Genomic DNA, 19,470 nt, shown 5'->3' with positions numbered 1-19,470 from the left:
GGCCAACTACTACCATGCAGACCTCTCACCTCCACACTAGCAGCATGCTCCCCCATCTGGGACCCTTGTCCCCAATCCAGCCAACACCCTAACTAGAATCCTTACCCCACCCCACATCCAGATTGATGTTGGTGAAAATGGGAAAACTGGAGCCTGCTTTTTTGACTTTCACAAAAATCATAGAGTTCTGGCCATGGGCAGGAACCGGGGACGGGGCCAAGGGGCTCAGCTAGGTGTACAGCTCAGCCTATATAAACAAAGTACTAGACTCTCTATATACATAAGAAATGTATATGCCAGCTACAAAATTACTCTGATTTTGTATCCATCTATCTATATATTAAAAAAGCATAAAATGTATTGGATTTAATCCTTAATGCCTGTACACTCAAACCTCCCATTGGAATCAATGGGACTACAGGAATGCAAGAAATTCACTCCTGGTGTAAATACTTTGATTTACATGGAGTTACACCAAGCATGGATTTGCCTCAATGTTTCCCTCTTCTTACTGAAACTACTTTGGTTGGCTTTGTAGCACTTTATTCATTTAGAAGTATGTTATTTCAGGTTTGCTTGTTGTTAATTTTACATTTTTAACTCTTCAGACTGTGTTTTCTGTGGAGATGCAGACAGTACTTTATAAATAAAGTCCCTTTAATAAAACCTGGCTTATATTTTGTGATGAATCAATTATGGCAGATTTAATTACACTTTTAAAAAGTATCTTATTTACCTTAGTAACCTGATAGTTCGAACATTTCTAGAAAGCAGTGGCAGAGACATGATAACCAGGGGAGAGGTATGAACACACAAGAGATTCCCTCAGCTGGAGTCTGAGGAGAGACTCCACACTTGTTATTGTTTCGGGATCTGAAACTTGTTCCAATTCTTTAGCCTGCTGCTGATACGAAATGGGCCAAGCAAAACGCACAAAACCTGAGCAGTTGCCAAGAGACCTTATCAAAAGTCCCCTAACTTGTTCTCACGCCATTTGTCCAGACGCAAAGGGGAAGAAAAGAGGCAGGACCTGTCCCCAGAGTCTGCAGCTCGCGCTTTGTTTGTTTAGGGAAAAAAAAGCGAGAGGGGGAAGCTGAGCGTGCAAAGCGCCCCTGCTGGCCCTGTCAACCTGGGGTTCATGAGGCCGCTCTTCCCAGGAATGACCTGCGCCACCCCACAGACACGCCCTGGGCGGGTGTCAGCGCTGTCCCAGGACAAGGGAAAGTGGAGAAGGAGCCGCAGCAGCGGCGGCAGGAGGAGGAAGAGGGGGAGGGAGGAAGTGAATTACAGGGCAGGTGACACCGAGTTAGGTTCCCCATCCCCACTGTGCTTGGCAGCTTCCTTCTCGCCTGCTGCCCACGGAGGCACGGCTGTGAGGAAAGATAAAGGAGACAGGGGCTCTATAAATACCCGGCGTGAGAGCGCGCGCCCCAGAGCCCTGCGAGCCCCGGCGAGGGACAGACAGACAGACACCGGCGCAGCGTTCAGCCTGTAGCAAGCAGCGACCATGCACGTGAATGGCAAGGTGGCTCTGGTGACTGGCGCGGCGCAGGGCATAGGCAGAGCCTTTGTCCAGGCGCTGCTGGAGGAGGGCGCGAAGGTAAGCGCGTGTGTCCCTGGCGCAGCCCCCGGGGGCTGCATGCGGGGCGCCGGGGGGACACCCCGCCATCCCTGAGCCACTCTCACCTTCTGAGGGGGTCGCTTCCACAGAGGCTGCTGCTGCTGCTGCTGCCTTCTAGGAAACCAAGAGCCCCTCCCTCAGTCTCCTTGCACGCTGTAGTTACCTGCTGCTCTCGGGCAAGTTTTCCTTCCCGCGGAGCGTGCAGCTGGGGGGTGCAGGTTGGAGCAAGAGGGGCCTTAGACACGTCTCTTCCCCGGCAGGGAGAGGGCTGTGTAGTATGTCCCGCTGAATTTTCCTTGCCTTACAAATGCGGTGTTCATTCCTCTCACGTGCATCACCTGGCACAGGTGGCTCTCGTGGATCGGAACCTCGAAGCCGGTGAGGAGAGCAAAGCTGCCCTGGATGAGCAGTTTGAAGCTCAGAGGACTCTCTTCATTCAGTGTGATGTTACAGATCAGGAGCAACTGCAAGGTAAGGAGGGGAATCTGTCAGCATTCTGCACTATCATAACATGCAGCAACCTGAACAAACCTGGGCTACTGAACCTATAACTGTGCAATTAAGGTTTCTGGAGGGCAGCCTATTTCTGATCCCTTACTAGCGTGACTCAAGTAGGATCTGTTTCTCACTCTGCAAAAGTGAAATATACTACTACCAGTGTGTGCGCCTTTGGCTTTAGGACTTGGCACATAGTAAAGACAGGATAAAGAAGTCACTGAGTTTTTTGTGATACTTTTGTATGAAAGCCTCTGCATAAGATATGGGTTATTTAATGAGTAATGTATTAAACTTTAAAGTACAGTGTTTAATAAAGTAGAGTATTTACTTAATAAAATATTTAAAGTGTTTAATAAAGCTTCATGGCAGACTCAAAAATGCAACTTTCTTCTCAACATGAAAGTGATAAGTTTCTGCTCTGAGTGATCTGCAATAGATACTTTGAAGTACAATGGAACTAGTCTGAATTTAGGTTGCTATTGTTCAGATCAGAATCTGGCCTTAAATGCTGAGGCTGAAATGTTGCTCTTTAAGATAAGAAATAAAATTTAAAAAGCTGTATTATAAGTTAACTTAAACCATTATAGATAAAAAGGCATCAACTCCTGGGATTTGTGATTTTGTGCATGTCCTTATTCAGGAATAAACCTCTCTATCAAGCTCTGGATAATATTTACTTTTTATGCAGCATTTCACAACAGACATCTCACAAACGTTTCATAACAACATCCCATGACTGTTTGCACAGATTCATTCAGAGGTAGAGAGTTAGGTTTTAAAAAAAAAAACTTGGGTCACTTATGTGAATGTTCTTTCCATGGAAAAAGATGTCAGACTTGATATAAACACATAGTTTCTGTCTTCTGCGTCATAAATTCTACTAACTGCACCTTTATCACATGATAATCTTCACAGAAGCAATGTGTGATTATTTTACTTCTTTCTTCATAAAACTTCAGCCATTTGCAGCTTGTCCAGAATGCAGCAATCTGATTGTTTACTTGTATAAGTGAGCATAACTACACTGTGCCTATCCCCAACTTTTTAATATGGGTTGTCTGTCTATAAAGGAGATCAATTAATTTAAATTGGCTCTATTAGTTTTAAATTCCTTAGCGGCTACCTACTCTGTAAGCTTTTTTACTGACAGTGGTCCTCATACTACAATTTGTTCAGTGTGGGCAAATCCCTATGTCGCTTCACTGGAGCTCTGTATGGACATGTGACTGCCCTTATGAAACAGGTTGCAGGATGAGGAACACAGTCTGCAGCCACACTGTGCACACTGTTCAGGGTCCCACTATCACATCTGCAGTCAGGTCACGGTCATGCTTTTTGCTGTGCATGACCCAACAGCGTGGAGCGCTCTCTCCACAGACATCTGTTTTATTTTGTCTCAACCTACTTTTGAAAAAAAAAATCACCTTAAAACCATTTTTCTCCACAAAGCAGTTTTGGAAAGATCAGCCTTGATCCATATTTATACCCACCTTCCACGCCTTTTCATATCCCCTTTTTTAAGTTGGATCCTCTCATTTATTTTAATGTGCTTATGTTTTCAGAGGGTAGTATTTTATATTCTGCTAAGAACACAGGCCAGATGGATGTATATGCAAAATAAATACAATAATTAAATTACTAATTATCATAATGCTAACAAAATTATTTTGTTTCATATGGACATGTAACAAGGCAGGCCTTCTCCCCATCTCTCAAAGACATAGTCTCTCTTCAGCAGTTTTATTGTCCAAAGAAACAAAAACAGTTCTTCAGCTCACCCTGGCTTTTACTCACAGGATACTTTTCCCCTTTACCTCTCAGGCTCTCACTGCCTCCTCTCCCAGCTGTGTCTGTCAGTTTTGCTGTTCCTGCTCATGTGTCCTGTTCCCTGAGCACAGCCACCCAAGGCTTTTCTCCCTGGAGGCCCTTTTTCTAAACAGTTCCTTTCGGGTTCTCCCTGTCTCCTGTTAGAGGACTCTACCAGCCCTAATTCACCAGGTCTCTTCCTTTCCCAGGTGCAGGTACCCTGTTTTAAAGCCTAATCTGGATCATCTGACCAGGCACAAGGTGCACTGACTCTGCTCCCTCTTAAAGGGCTAGTGCCACCCTGTGACTGGAGCCTAAACAGATGTGATCACTGTGGCCTGACAAACCTGTTGCCAGCAATAGACTACATGAACTAATCAACATTTTTTTTCAACACATCAATATGAACAGTTGAAAAGTATTTGGTTCTTTTCCTTGTGTGGTCAAGATGATTTGTATAGTTATAGGTATGATACACAAATAATTAAGAATAAGCCAAAAGTTTTTTGTTTTTGTTATTTTAAGACAGAAGACTTCCAATGCTATGTGTCAAGGACAGTGTTATTGAACAGCTTCCGTGGAGAGCAGGATGAAAAACAAGTGAAGCATAAAGCCAAATTCTGAAATTGAGATCAAATTAAGGGCCTGATCCAAAACTGCATTGATTCCCTGAGTGACCAGTTCTGCTCCCACTGAAGTCAAATAATTTCAATTAATTTTGATAGTGCAGGATTGGGCCCCAAAGGAAGTAAGGGAAACATGGTTAGAGAATGTTAGGTTCAGAGAATGAAGAACAAAATAGGCAATAATCTTAACACAAAACAGAAAATAGAGCCCTTAAAATATCAAAGCATTATAGTGGAGGATAATATCGTCACTAACTCTGAAAGGTAAGGGAGGTTAGATGAATGCAATCTTTGCTTTTAGCTGTTTTTAACATGACACAATGCTCTTGTGTTTAAAAACAACTATTGTACCATATTCTGACCCCTTCTAAAATTGCTGGGCAGTGCTCTGGCAGCCTTAGCCGAATACCTGGTGATTCCCCTAATTAGGGAAATCCTGAGTGGCACAAACCTGATGCTGTTGACGCTATACCTATTCAGGTGTAAGGGTGTGGCCAGAGAAAAGGAGGTATTGCAAAAGTTCTGTTGTAATTTTGAGTATTTCTGTCAGCCACAATGGCCTGCTGTCTCAAGAATATCTTTCAGGGAATCTGATGTGGCCTGGGTTTTCATTTCATCAAATTATTTTTATTACAACAATATTTTCATTCAATATATTTTTGCTATGTAGTATTTGTTTGATGTTTGCCACTGACAAACAATTCAATGGAACAAGTGTTCAGTGTGATGAACAATGCTTGGAGGAAAGAAAAAGTAAAATGCACAGAGACACCACTCAAAACTGTTCTTTTGTTCAAAGAAAATGTAAATGACGCTTATTCCGTGTTTTATGGTAAAGCCCTTAAGAACACTAAATTGCTGGGAAATATGCACATACTGTTGTTGAGTCAGATTCTGACAGTACAAACATCTGTGCACTTTCTTTTTTAAATGTATTTTTGACCATGAGTATTTTGCAACCCTGAAAAAAAACAGGCACCACAAAAGTGTTGTAAGCTTTTTATTCTTAAATAATTGCCCCCTTTAGGGACCCACAAAAGGTGTCTATAAGCCACTTTTGGAATTTCCTACCAACATAGGTTGTGCTGAGCATAGAGGTCCTGAGGATCTGGACGAATAATTTTAATTCTGACTGATGTAGAGAAACTCTGTGGAGGCAATTTGCCAACAATAGAAGGAATGAGACTGAATCTGAGAGGCTATGAGTCAGTAACTTTAGAAATAGGGTGCACATCAATTACTCCTAAATAGGTACAATTCATCAAGGAATACAGTGAATTATTGATCGTTTAAAGATTTACAATATTTATTAATTACATTGAGTAAGGATATACTCATTCTTAAAATAATTTGAATTCAAACTCAATCATGAGTTTTTCAGACTGTAAAGTTTTTCTTTAAAATAAAAGATACACAGAGGGAATCAGAGCCTGAATTCCTTGAATACCCAAACTAATGCAAGATCAAGCAATAAAGACTTTATTTCAGAAGGTACTGAGTGAAAAGGTTGTACTATTCTAGTTCCATTAACAATCTTAAATAGAGTAACTGTTAATACTTGTTGAATAGTTAGACAAGTGTTGTATTTGTTAAACATTAACAAAGTATGTGTTTAACATTAACTGTTTAAAAAAAATGATGAATTAACATACTTTGGTAGGGTAACAAATATTGTGCCTTGCGTTCCATTTGTAACATTTAAAATATATGGAAAACAAGACAGCTAAGTAATTTTCTCCCTTGAATTTTACTGTAGGTGCTTTTAAAAAAACAATTGAACGTTTTGGAAGGCTGGATGTTGTGGTTAATAATGCTGGAGTGAATAATGAAAAGGACTGGGAAAGCACTATACAAATTAATTTGGTAAGCATTATCTGTTTTAAAATGTTCATACTGTATTACCTAAAGCTGAAATTTTCAAAGAGGCCTAAGGGAGTTAGGCACTCAACTCTAATTTAATTTTCCTCTTTGAAAATCCCAGCCTATAGTGCTTGATTACACATAAGGTGAAGCTTAGGAAGAAATTATGTGCTGTGGATTTGTGTGAGACTGTTTTTGGTTCATTGATTTTTGTTTACACTGAGCATGTATGTCCTCCTGGAGAACATCTAAAGAAACAAATTTACCATTTGAAAAGTGTGTTTCAAAAACAGTGTTTAAATCATGTTTAGATGCACCAGTGCTCTACAGTTACGTCTCTTTCATGGATCATCATGCTTCTTCACATTAAAAGTCCTATATTGCCCACAACACATGCACGCACATACATATACACCCTGCCTTCCAGTGACATGAGTGCATTCATGGTCAGTGTATGGCACGGCCCTACGTATACATACATGAGTCACTATAGATAATTATACTAGCACATAAGCAAGTACTATAATTGTAATACTAATCTCAGATACTGATGTATCTTAACAGTTAAGAATAAAATGAATCAATTATGCTATGACAATTCATTAATTGCCCTGTATCTGTACATTATTAATGTTAATGATGGCTAAATACTTACTGGTTATATGGAGTTATGGACTTTAGTTCCTTTTCTTTTCTCTACTTTTCCTACGTTGTACATGTAGAGAAATAGTCTTCCCTTAAGACCCACACACCAGACCTTAAATATAGTCTTTTGCTATTTGTTCATACACATTTCCCACTGATTGTTCCATATATAGATGGAAAGCAGACTGCTGGAACTGGTAGTCAGTCATACAACTCTGAAAAAAAGAATAAATTAAAATATTATTGGTAATAACCATGTTTTATAGTAATAGTATTGTTAAATTATTTTTATCTGAGTATATATTACATTACACTACTAGATTCTAGTGACTATTATAATGACATGCAAGGCCTAATCCCACAGACTGTATGGTACCTGCAGCATACTGAACTATGAAAAGAGTGAAAAGTCATGGTGGCTGTCTCTGGTAGACAAGCCTATCCAAGGTAGCAGTTGTCTTGTAGCAGAGAGAAATAAATATAAACAAATAAGCTCTGCAGAAGTAAGTTTCCCAAGGAATGGAAAGTTCATGAGCTCTCTGCCTCTCTTACTTCACAACTCATTTCTCACATTCTTCACTCCAGCTGAATCTTTGCAGCTTGTAAACCTGGCTACAAATATAGATATCGAGATATATAGAATAAAAACATTCCTGACTGATGAGGATCTTTGATCCCTGAAAAGCCATTATTTCAGGCTGAAAGCAATCACAACAAAAGTTATATTGGTCTACATTACCAACAAACCACTAATGTTATTAATTGTTTATTCTTTGCCTCTCTATATTAGATGTGTGAGAAAAATGTGTGTTCTGGAGAGTGGATCTGTTTAAACCCTCCTAATGCTAATCAGTTAGAAGGTAACCTGGAATAAAAAGGTAGTTTGAAATAGTAGTAAGCCTCTGAAAAGTCCAAGTAAACAAACATGTATGAAAATAGGAATATCGTGCATAAAAGATGGAGCATGAATCACTTATAAACAAGATCAACATAAAATAACTTCTTATTGGCCCATATTTAAAACTAGAATATACACAATAGACCTACTTTAGTCTCAGTCTTCACTGGAGTCCATTTCTATGCAAATGATTAAGACACAGCAACTGTTATTGAGGCTCAGCTGGCATACCCATGAGAAATAAGTTGCCTGCTATTAAACAATTTGTTTAATCTAAGGCTACATATTTCATTTTCTAAAGGCATATAGGCTCCAAGTTCTTCACATATGAAATATTTTCACCATTCCCCATGAGTTGGAGAACATTCTTTCAGCTCAAGAGCAGCTGTCTAGCTGAAACCCTGTAAATTCAGTGACTTTGCAAAAGAGGACTTTCAAACATGCATTTCTGGTTTCTCACATAACATGATGTCACAACTTGTTCATTAATACATGACTACCATTCCAATGCCATCCCAACTTCCCATTGCCAAATAATGTTGTAAGTGGGGGTTCACTTCTTGGAGGCTCACTTCTCAGTCACCATTTCTGGGTGGTTCCGTTTTCAAGCCACATAGCTTGGAGATCTGAATGCCAAAAGAGCTGTCAGTCAGGAAGGACTTACTTTATGGCCTGACCTTTCAAATTCTGACAATCATTCCATTATTTAGGAAAGACCTGCTTCCATGTTAGGATTCAGTGTGCCTCTGTACATCACTCCCATGAACTCTAATGCCAAATATAGTGATTTTCACCTGCAAACAGGGCAGCAACAGGAAGCTTGGAAGAGGGGTTGATATAGAGTTTGCATGGGATTACAGCCATGAAAGATATTTTTATGTCAGGAGTACGTGTGGCACTTTAGAGACTAACAAATTTATTTGAGCATAAGCTTTTGTGGGCTATAGCCCACTTCATCGGATGCATGCAGTGGAAAATACAGTAGGAAGATACAGTCAAACCTCGCAATAATGCACCCCACCATAACGCAAAATTGCATAATGCGATCACATGTTGGCTCCCCTTTAAGGCATAATACAGTACCGTACTGTACCAATGGTCCCCAACACCATGGCAGGGGAGAGAAGCTGCAGCCCCGCACCTGCCAGGGACAGAGAACTCTGAGGCTGTAGGCGCCGGTGCTCTCTGTTCCCAGCAGGCGCGGGGCTGCAGCTTCTCTCCAGCTTCTCTGGGGCTGCGGGCGCTGGTGCTCTCTGTCCCCGGCAAGCGGGGAGCCGCGGCTCCTCTTGAAGCCGGAGAGAAGCCGTGGCCCAGCACCTGCCGGGGACAGAGAGCACCGGCGCCCACAGCCCCGGAGTTCTCTGTCCCCGGCAGGTGGGGCGCCGCGGCTCCTCTCCCCTGCTGGGCACTAGGCAGCACCCATCAATGCACCACGTTGGGGACCACTGACAAACCCCACTATACCGCGACCCCGCATTTAGCGCGATCAAAGTTTTTGGACCCCAAACATCACGTTATAGCAGGGTTTCACTCTGTGTGTGTGTGTATACACACACACACACACACATATATATATATAGATATATATATATACATACACACATACACACACACAGAACACGAAACAATGGGTGTTACCATACACACTCTAAAGAGAGTGATCAGTTAAGGTGAGCTATTACCAGCAGGAGAGAAGAAAACTTTTCATAGTGGTAATCAAAATGGTCCATTTGCAGCAGTTGACAAGAAGTTGTGAGGAACAGTGTGGGGGGGAAATAAACATGGGGAAATCATTTTACTTTGTGTAATGACCCATCCACTCCCAGTCTTTATTTAAGCCTAATGGACCACTTTGATTACCACTACAAAGGTTTTTTTTCTCTCCTTCTGGTAATAGCTCACCTTAACTGATCATTCTCATTAGAGTGTGTATGGTAACACCCATTGTTTCATGTTCTGTGTGTGTGTGTGTGTGTGTGTGTGTGTGTGTATACATACATACACACACATACACACACACACACACAATCTTCCTACTGTATTTTCCACTGCATGCATCTGATGAAGTGGGCTGTAGCCCACAAAAGCTTATGCTCAAATAAATTTTAGTCTCTAAGGTGCTACAAGTACTCCTGTTCTTTTTGTGGATACAGACTAACATGGCTGCTACTCTGAAACCTGTCATTTTTATGTCAGTCTTCCAATGAAGGATACATATGCAAAAAATAATTTCAATCATCATTTCTTAGGATAATGACTTTTTATACATGAGGATGTTTTAAATTAGATCAAAACACATACAGCATGAAACAAAATCACATGGAAACTCTGTTGGAATTTGGCAACTGGCTTATAGAGCAAGATACAAGATCTAAAAGTACAGGGCTAGGTTATGGATTTTACAGCCAGAGGTGCACTGGAAAGGGTGAAGAGTGGCCATGCTAAAGCAGAAGTCGCAGAGGGATTGCTAGCTGGAAATATCTTCTGGGAGCCTGAGGGAGTGCATGTTGCTGGGCAGCTCTAGTGGCTAGTACAGGTGGAGAGCAAGGTCATTGCCCAACCTCACCACATCCTTTCTTGTCTCATTTCATATTGTTAGTGTTGGCATTGGGACTCTTCAATGGATAGTATCTAACTCCTATATAGGGGAAATAGATGTTGATGAGGGAGACTCCTTGAGCCCTCTTTACTGATATGTTAATATCAAAAATGGATTCATCCACAGACATTTTGGTAGAAGTGGCAGCAGAAGTTATTTTGCATAATTTGCTGAAGCTACCTTTTAAATCACTGTGTCACCAAAAGAGAAAACAAAGTGTCCCAAATGAAGTATTTCTACAGTTAGTCTTCTAGGGCCAGATTCACAAAGGGACTTAGATGTTACAACACCTGCCTTTTTGGGTACCTAGTCCCTCTCCCCACCCCACCGCATCCACAGTGGAATCTACAAAGCCTGAGTTAAGCTCCTAGGCTCCCTATACAATACATGGGGAGAGAAAAATGCCTAAGAATGGGATCCACAAAAGCTAGCATGATAAATGAGGAGCTGCTTAAGCTAGCCAATGGCAGATGCCAATGAGAGGGATGTGTCCTAAACCCTGTCCCGCTCAGGGATTGAGGTGCACATGCCTGGGCGGGAGAAAGGTGTCTATTCTACAGGTGGGAACCCTCTCCTGGAGTCAGGCACCAAAGACATTTTTTGCAAAAGTGGCAATGATATAGGCTGAACTCCACACAAAGCAGTTGTGCAGGGAGGGAGGAAGGAGGAGATGCCTGTTCCTTATAACCTTTCACCCAGGATGCTGGAGACCCTGGTTCAATTCCCTCTTCAACAGAGGAGAAGGGATTTGAACAGGTGAGTGTCCTAACTTTCAGACTAAAGAGTCATTCTCACTCTCTCTGGCTCAATGTATAAATAATTAAATATGCAAAGTGGAACAGCTTAAACAGGAGAGATAGGGAGACTCACATCAGTATATCCCCATAGCCCAGTGGCACTCACCTGTGCCATCTTCTAATCTGGCAAGGAGGAGAATTGAACCTGTGAGTGCCCTAATCCATGCAAGTTCCCTAATTTCAGGTCTAAAGGAGGCTGCCTCCTTTCCCCACTCCCTCCCATTTTCTGTGGAGTTAGGCATGTTCTAAGCCTAACTACTGGATCAGGCCCCACACACAATATAGGTTAGGCAACACCTCTCTTCACCTGGTTTGAAGATCACATTGGGGCTTAAGCATAAGATAAGTGTCTGGCTACCTAGCTGAGTCAGCAGTGCACATGCCCAGAGGCAGAAATTTAGGCCTCTAAAGGGACTTCTCCAGTGGAAATTAGGTGCCTACCAAGAAGGATTTTTATGTATTTCAGTGGTACCTAAATCTGGGGGCCTTAATGACCTTTTTACTTTATGTGGTAGAGTATAATCAGTACCAATTAAGTCTGTGCCCTGCAGAAGCTTTTCAAGCCCTTCAGGATGGATGCCACTGAATTCTAATGTGTTCCTGACAAAAACATCAGGGAAAGTAGACTTTTAAATGACACGGACTGTACTATAGCGAGTTATAGAAAGCTCATACTATAGGTGCAAAATCAATTATGATTTAAAAAAAAGACAGGAAAAAAACAGATCAGCATGAAAAACAGACTGACATCTCTACAGTTTAAATTACATTCTTGTTTTCCTTGATTCCTACAAGTCTATCCACACTAGTCTGCACCAGACTGTCTGTCTCAGTACAGGCTCAGCTGAGATCCCAGGATAGGGTTCCCAGCTTAAATCTTATTTAATAAACTTACTTTCTTTCCCATGGCACTGTAATCAAATACCATTTTTAACATACTGAACTATATATATTACTCCATCCACTCCTCTTTCAAACTCTTATGAATCATGCTAGGAGATTAACATCCAGGATATTTTGCATTGTGAACTGATGACAGTATCTCACAAGAAGAAATGATGACAACAACAGATTTGTGCAGAGTCAGTATAGACATACACAAATGGTCTGAGTTTAAAAAATAGCCTGTAATTATGCCATGACACAATTGACTGTGCCTTTATTTTTATGCTAGCAGTTAACTCAGAGTATAAATGATTGTAGTTGGCCATCTAACTACCTAATTTGGAGACACAAAATCAGGTAGTCAAGACAGTTAACTATCATTTGTGTCCACAATTAATTGTGCACATAAAAATAAGGATGCATTTAATCATGGGCATAACAATTTGGCAATAAGTTTAGAGGCTTGATTGGGGTCCATTTAGAAATTTTGCTCAATAAATGCAGACATTGATTATCTGTCAGCCATAAGTCTTCAAGATATTTAATTTTGTTTTATGATAGAGGAAGAGGCAACAGGTGTTGGTGTGGGCAAACCTGCTTATGTAAAGACATTTGGTGATCTAATTGATCAAATTATATCTTTGTTATTGCTGTACACTAAAGCAGATATCTTTTATATGTGTTTTACTAAGATGAATCTATTAAGATATGCAATAGGCAGATGCATCAGAACCACACAACTAATTGATATGTCATAGAAGGAGGGACAGCATGTACCCTAATTCCAAAATTGGTTAAACTTCCTAGGATTACTCAAAATTAAAGTAGACTGAGACCTTGTCATGATATCATCTGAAGAGATACTTACCATACTTAATAAGGAAGCTATATTTGTAATGATTTTTTTTTCTTATGAATAAGAGAAGTCATCACAAAGTTCTATCACCTCTCAGTACAATGAATAAAGACAAAACATTAGCACTTCCAGGTCGGTTGTTTCTTCAAGACACACTAATTAAAGCCTTCTTCAAGAAACTTCCACGTGGATCTGAGACATCACTTCCATGCCCTAACAAGTTACATTACTGGGCACAATATGCTAGAACATAACGTGATCTCCATGGAAGGCTCTTTACAGTTAAATCACAAAATTCACTAGTTTAGAGGTAGGCACAGTCCCTGTGGAGACAAAAAGCAAAGAGGTTTAAGTGCAAAACGTATGTGATATGTCATGTGCAGTGTATGAATATGATGTTTCAAATCTAGTTTTTAAAACATAGACAGCCAGATACTTTGCCATGCACTTTCACATAAGACAGGTTTGCTACCAGGCAATGATCTGGATGTAAGTTCTCTTCTCTCTGCCAGATTTCTAGCATCAATTATAATATGCTGAAAGTGAAATGAATAGTTTACAGTTTGATTGCTCATAGATTATGCCTAGATCTAACCAATGTATCATTCTCAAAAGCATTAAACTCATCCACAAAACCATATTTTAAAATGGAAAATAACTATTTAAAATTATAAGCAGGATACATTAACTATGATTATTTGTTAAAACTGGAATCATGTACTTTATTTTCTTTCTTTGATGTCATTAACAGTTTAAGCAACCAACATTTTATTTAACAAAAATCATATTTTTTAATAAAAGCACAAAACAATACTGAACAAATAGAACCACTGGAACTGCCACACTGGATCAAACCATTGGCTGTCATATCAAGTACTCAAATGGTAGCCAGCTTAACAGGAAGTGGAATAAAACTCTATAATACACTCAGGCAATTGTGGAATGTTGTATATAAGATGAACAGGGATGAGTAAGAGTGTTGACTAATGGTTTGATCAAGAATTTGGAGCTGGGAATCCTGGCTTATCTTTTCAATTTTGATATTCACTTGCTGTGTGACTTTGGGCATGTCACTTATCTAAGTTCTTTGTGTAAGGTGTTTCTAGAGCACCCATTACCATAGTTTCTGAGCACCAGGATGTAAACTCCCTTTGCCTCAGCTTATCCTCATCTTTGAGAGTAAAGGCAAGAAGCTTGATCTAGATGTAGAAAGAGTGGCAGCCAATGAAAAGATTCCCATGGCAGTGAATTCCATAGATTAACTCTACTCAATGCAACTGTTTCCCTTTTAATAGTGCTACAAAGACTTTTTTACTTTAACTGAAAAAAACCTCCCAACACTAAGGGTTAAATCATTTTCCTCTGAAGTCAACAAAAATAGCTACATTGATTTCAATTACAGTTGTATTGAGCTTCAGTCATCTTGACAGAAAAAATGCTTTGTTTTGGAGTACTGAGTTAGAGAGTCTAATAATGATTCAACTCTCTCAACATACATGATATGTGAGTAGGGAATGCCAAATTAAGCTTGCCACTGTACAATTTTTGGATCTTTATTCAACCTCTAGACATAATGTCAGCTTCCCTTTGAAGACATGCAGTCATAGCCACAAATACATTATGCATGTAAAGCTGTACATTGTCTTGGGCTAGAAAAGACCCATAAAATATCATAAGAAGTGATTACATGTGTTAACCTCAAATTTATGAATCATTCGGTAGGAAAATGTTTGTTCACTACTTTAAATTATGGATAGTAGACTCTTAATATTTTAGTTACCATGCATATTAAACATTAATTTGCTTTTCTGACTTGTGAGAACAAGAATTATGAGCAGTATTAAATAATGCTACTTTATAATAATTAGACAAGAGCATAAACAAATAAGATAAAGAGGCTAGGGCTGTAATAAAATGTTCAGCTGAAATATTTGCCATTAAAAAGAAAAACTTAATTTATCACCACTTTTAATTTTTAATGTTTTTGAATATATAGTTATCCTTTTCTGAACATTTCTGAACTTGATTAACTAAGAAAAAGTATGTGTATGTTTGTGAGGCGAAGGGAGTCTAAGACGGGAAGGAAGAAACCTGATGCCTTACTCCACTAAAGATTTGAAAACTAATTTAGTTGGATTTATTGAATAAAATATATTTAGGAATTCTTGTTCCCATATTTCACTGCATGTTTTACATATATTTCACTGGCAGCATTAGAAAGCTCAGATATTGCAGTTGCCTAACAACAGTTATTAGAAAGAGGCAAAATTCAAATACAAACATAGAATTTGTTCAGGCATGCAAGAGTTTCATTATTACTGGGCAGAACTTGCGAGAGGCTAGCAGACATCATTAGAACTGTCATTTTACATTTTTTTTTTCATCTCATTTATATAAACTATTTATACAAAGGTAAAAATTGTCTGAGAACTGAGATTGGTGAAGTTTTCTCCATTTCTAAATTGAAGCCCGGTTAGTGTCACAGTCACTCAGGGCTTGATCCTACAAAGAACTTAAATAGCTTGGTCCTGCAGAAAGAAGAACGGAATAGTGCTTATCTAACTCCTGATCATATGAGCTACAAAAAAAAATAAGCCACTGTGCTCAGTAACTTTGTGGATCTGCAGTTTAAAGAAGTATAACTGATAGTATTGACAGAACATTTGATTCAGTCTCTAGTTCTGGGGTTTCCCTTAACCTGTTTACACCCTGGTGCAGAATGTATTTAATAATAAATACAGTCCTGTGAAGGCAACTGGGTTATTATTTTCAAGCAAAATCAAAATTTACAGGTCATTGAAATGCCTTTAAATCCTTAAGTTACAGACTCCACTTCATCAAATGACATTTATGGGGGCAGGAGAGGGAGCTCCCCAAATTTTGACATTCATATGCTTACTGTCTTATGGGTCAGGGTTTTGCTGTGTGTCTTTCAATGAAGCATGTCACAGCTTTGCCCATTCATCAGTCCTGTCAGATTCTATCTACTTAAGATACTTATATGGCCCCCATTAGTGTAATAGCGAAACACCTCACACTCTTTAACATATTTATCCTTACAACACCCTCGTGAGCTAGGAAAGTGCTATTATTCCCCAGATGGAGAACTGAGGCACAGAGAGACTAAGTGACTTGCCCAATGCCACACATTGAGGGTGGAGCAGGGAATTGAATTCCTGTTTCCCAAGACCCAGGCTACCACCCCACTGGCTCTCTCTTTGGGGGACTATTTTAGACCCACTTCCCAGCTCTGTGGGAGCTGGAATTACGGAGGCCATCTCCAGACTCAGCTCTGCCACTGTTGCTGGCCCTGCTGTTGCTTCTCTTCCCAAAGCCTCAGCTCTACTAAAAAATCCCAACTTCACACAGATAGCATGAGGTACTCTACCACCTCCCTAGCCACCCACACATTCATCCTATAAACTCTATGCTCTGAGGTCTTTTGACTGGAAACAAGGATGAGATGTTCTACTAGAATACACCCCTAGCTGCTATGATCTCTCCCACTTCCTGTTACGTCTTCCAGTTCCCCAGAAGATTCAAGCATGCAGGAAAAACAGGGAACTTGACAGGTCAGCCATTTCCCAGTTACTGCTAAAGATTCTGGGTTTAGAATGCCACCCATGGCCCAGCATTCATAGAGTCATAGACTTCAATGTCAGAAGGGACCATTATGATTGTCTAGTCTGGCCTCCTGCACAACGCAGGCCCAGAATCTCACCCACCCACTCCTGCAACAAACCCCTAACCTATGTCTGAGCCACTGAAGTCCTCAAATCAAGGTTTAAAGACTTCAAGGTGCAGAAATCCTCCAGCAAATGACCCATGCCCCACACTGCAGAGGGAGGCAAAAAAAAACCTAGGGCCTCTGCCAATCTGCCCTGGAGGAAAATTCCTTCCTGATCCCAAATATGGCGATCAGCTAAACCCTGAGCATGTGGGCAAGACTCACCAGCCAGACACCCAGGAAAGAATTATCTGTAGTAACTCAGATCCCACCCCATCTAACATCCCCTCACAGGCCATTGAGCATAATTACCGCTAATAGTCAAAGATCAATTAATTGCCAAAATTAGGCTATCCCATCATACCATCCCCTCCACAAACCTATCAAGCTTAGTCTTGAAGCCAGATATGTCTTTTGCCCCCACTGCTTCCCTTGGAAGGCTGTTCCAGAACTTCACTCCTCTGATGGTTAGAAACCTTCATCTAACCAATTCATAAATTCAAACCAATGCATAAATAAAAACTCCAGTGGGCTGACTTCAGCTGCAATCTCTCTCCCCTCTTCTGAAAGCTAGAATAATGTCAAGTGTTTGGAACCCATATTAATAAAAAATACTTTTAAGAACTACACATCACACTGGGGATTGTGGAAGGAATCTTGAATTAATACTCTCATCCATTCAAATATCCTAGCCAAATGCAAGACAAAGATTATTTTACAGACTTGGCTGAGCTTCTTAGTGTATGGTCACTAGTCTGTTGTCATGGGACCCAACCACACTTTCAGGTGCTGACCTCCTTTCTAGCACCTCTCCTTGTGATGTGGGACTCCACAGCCCAACTGCCTTAGGCCTTGAAACCAGTGCTGAACCCTCTCGAGCTTCCCCAGTCACTTATGCATATTCCCCCAGATTCCACTCCCATGGGTGCACTGGATTATAGTTTAACAATCTTCAAAATGGTGATTACGTCAAAGGAAAAGAACAATTTCATAGCCTTGTGCTTGACTGATTAAATGAACCCTTTTTCTTTTTTTAAGTGATGCTCTCTGAAAAAAAGTAAATGGCATAGGTAAAGATTTAGATCCTTTCTGGAATCAAGCCAATAGCCTACTAGTTAATAAAAGAGAAATCACCCTTGCAATTCAGTAGCTCACTAGTACTCTCCCATACTAAGTCAATGCTCCAGATAGGCTCAGGCCCATGAAGAGAAAACTATTTCTATTAAAGTGATTGTGATTGCCCCATTGAAAACAATTGCAGCAGGATCAGACCATATGCATAAAAAGAAATCTGCAAGCTCTGAAAATAATCATATCTGTGACTCACATGTCGTGGATTATGGAAGAACACATAAGAAAAAGGCATGCAGATTTACCTCAGTAATTGTACATTAAGCATCATCTTACTGGTTTATGGACTCTCAGTTTATGCTAACAATGACTAATGTTGAAGCAAATGCTACACTGAGAGGCAAATTGTTTATAGTGTAATGAGAAACTGTTTAAACCCTGCTTCCTAGAATGTAGTATTGAAGCCCGAACACTGACAGGATCAACCCTCCCCCCGCACAAATCCCACCCTGGAGAACAGCAACATGTTGTTTCCTCCCCTCAGCTGACTTGGGCAGTGCAGATCTTACCAGCAGCATTTAGTTTCAAGCCTCACAGGTACCTCATGCATTATTCATTTACTTTATGTATAGCTCATGAAGTATGATGGCAATCAAGCAACAAAGAAAATATTAAAGTCAAACAACCAAGGTTCAAATTCCAGTTCTCCAGTAACTTGCTTTATGAACTTTCCCACATCAATTGTTTTCTCTTAACATAGGGTAGATTGTTTTTGACACATATAAAAAGTGTCTGGAAGGTAAGGAGATAAAGGGGTCTATACATTTTCCCAAACACATCAGTTGCTTTTTCATCTTTGTAACAACGTAATAGTCATCTCCAGTGTTACAGGAATGCAGGAAATCATTTCTCAACATGAAATACTAGCTTTTCTAGGTAAGAAGGTGTGGTGTTTTACTGCTACAAGGAGCTAGAGCAATAAGATTGAATCCCTGTATCATTAGAAATGCCTCATATATTGAGTTAAGAATAAACATTTGTCAAATGTAATAGCTGATAATGAGGTTTTTAGTAGTCAGTGAAAATGGACACATTTTTGCCCTGGTGCTTATAGATCATGCTAGGAAGTTCATAATGATATAGAAATAGCATGTGAATTTGAATTAAAGGTGATAAGTATGTCAACGTAGCTCAGTATTACACAACATTGAATAGGCATTTTGCTAGAGCCAGGAGAAATGTGTCAGGCTTTGCTTAGATACAGCATGTCAGAATATTTTCTGTTTAGTCATATAGCTAAAACTATAAAGCCACTGGAGGGGAAGAAGATTACAAGAGGAGGTTAAGAGTTTGTAACTTTTGTTTTTGAGCTTGTCATTTACACATAAATGACCAGTCAGCATGTTAACTAGGGTCATTAGTCATAATATATGGTAGGGATTTGAGTCCTCCAACAGCTACATTGAGGTGTTTTGCTTCAGTGTGCAATTATTTACTTTGCAAAACAATGGCATGCTGTCAGGGATTTACTTTCGTCTTTATTAGTGTTTGGTGCTTTGGCATGCATGAAGTACTCTCATC

At 40.0% G+C, this 19,470-nt stretch overlaps 1 protein-coding gene across 1 annotated transcript in view; it reads left to right on the top strand.

The window, feature by feature from the left end:
• The first annotated feature begins 1,134 nt into the window (after positions 1-1,134).
• The window catches only part of HPGD (15-hydroxyprostaglandin dehydrogenase), a 39,825-nt gene continuing 21,489 nt past the window's right edge, over positions 1,135-19,470 (top strand). The window contains exons 1-3 of the mRNA XM_039541356.1: positions 1,135-1,600; positions 1,969-2,092; positions 6,308-6,414. Of these exons, the coding sequence (XP_039397290.1) occupies positions 1,508-1,600; positions 1,969-2,092; positions 6,308-6,414 (324 nt within the window). The 5' untranslated portion in view covers positions 1,135-1,507. The remainder of the gene's footprint in view (positions 1,601-1,968; positions 2,093-6,307; positions 6,415-19,470) is intronic.

The sequence above is a fragment of the Mauremys reevesii genome, linkage group 5, assembly GCF_016161935.1.
Source record: "Mauremys reevesii isolate NIE-2019 linkage group 5, ASM1616193v1, whole genome shotgun sequence".
Classification (NCBI taxonomy): domain Eukaryota; kingdom Metazoa; phylum Chordata; order Testudines; family Geoemydidae; genus Mauremys; species Mauremys reevesii.
Note: the sequence above shows the minus strand (reverse complement) of the source record. Positions and strands in the feature narration are given on the sequence as shown.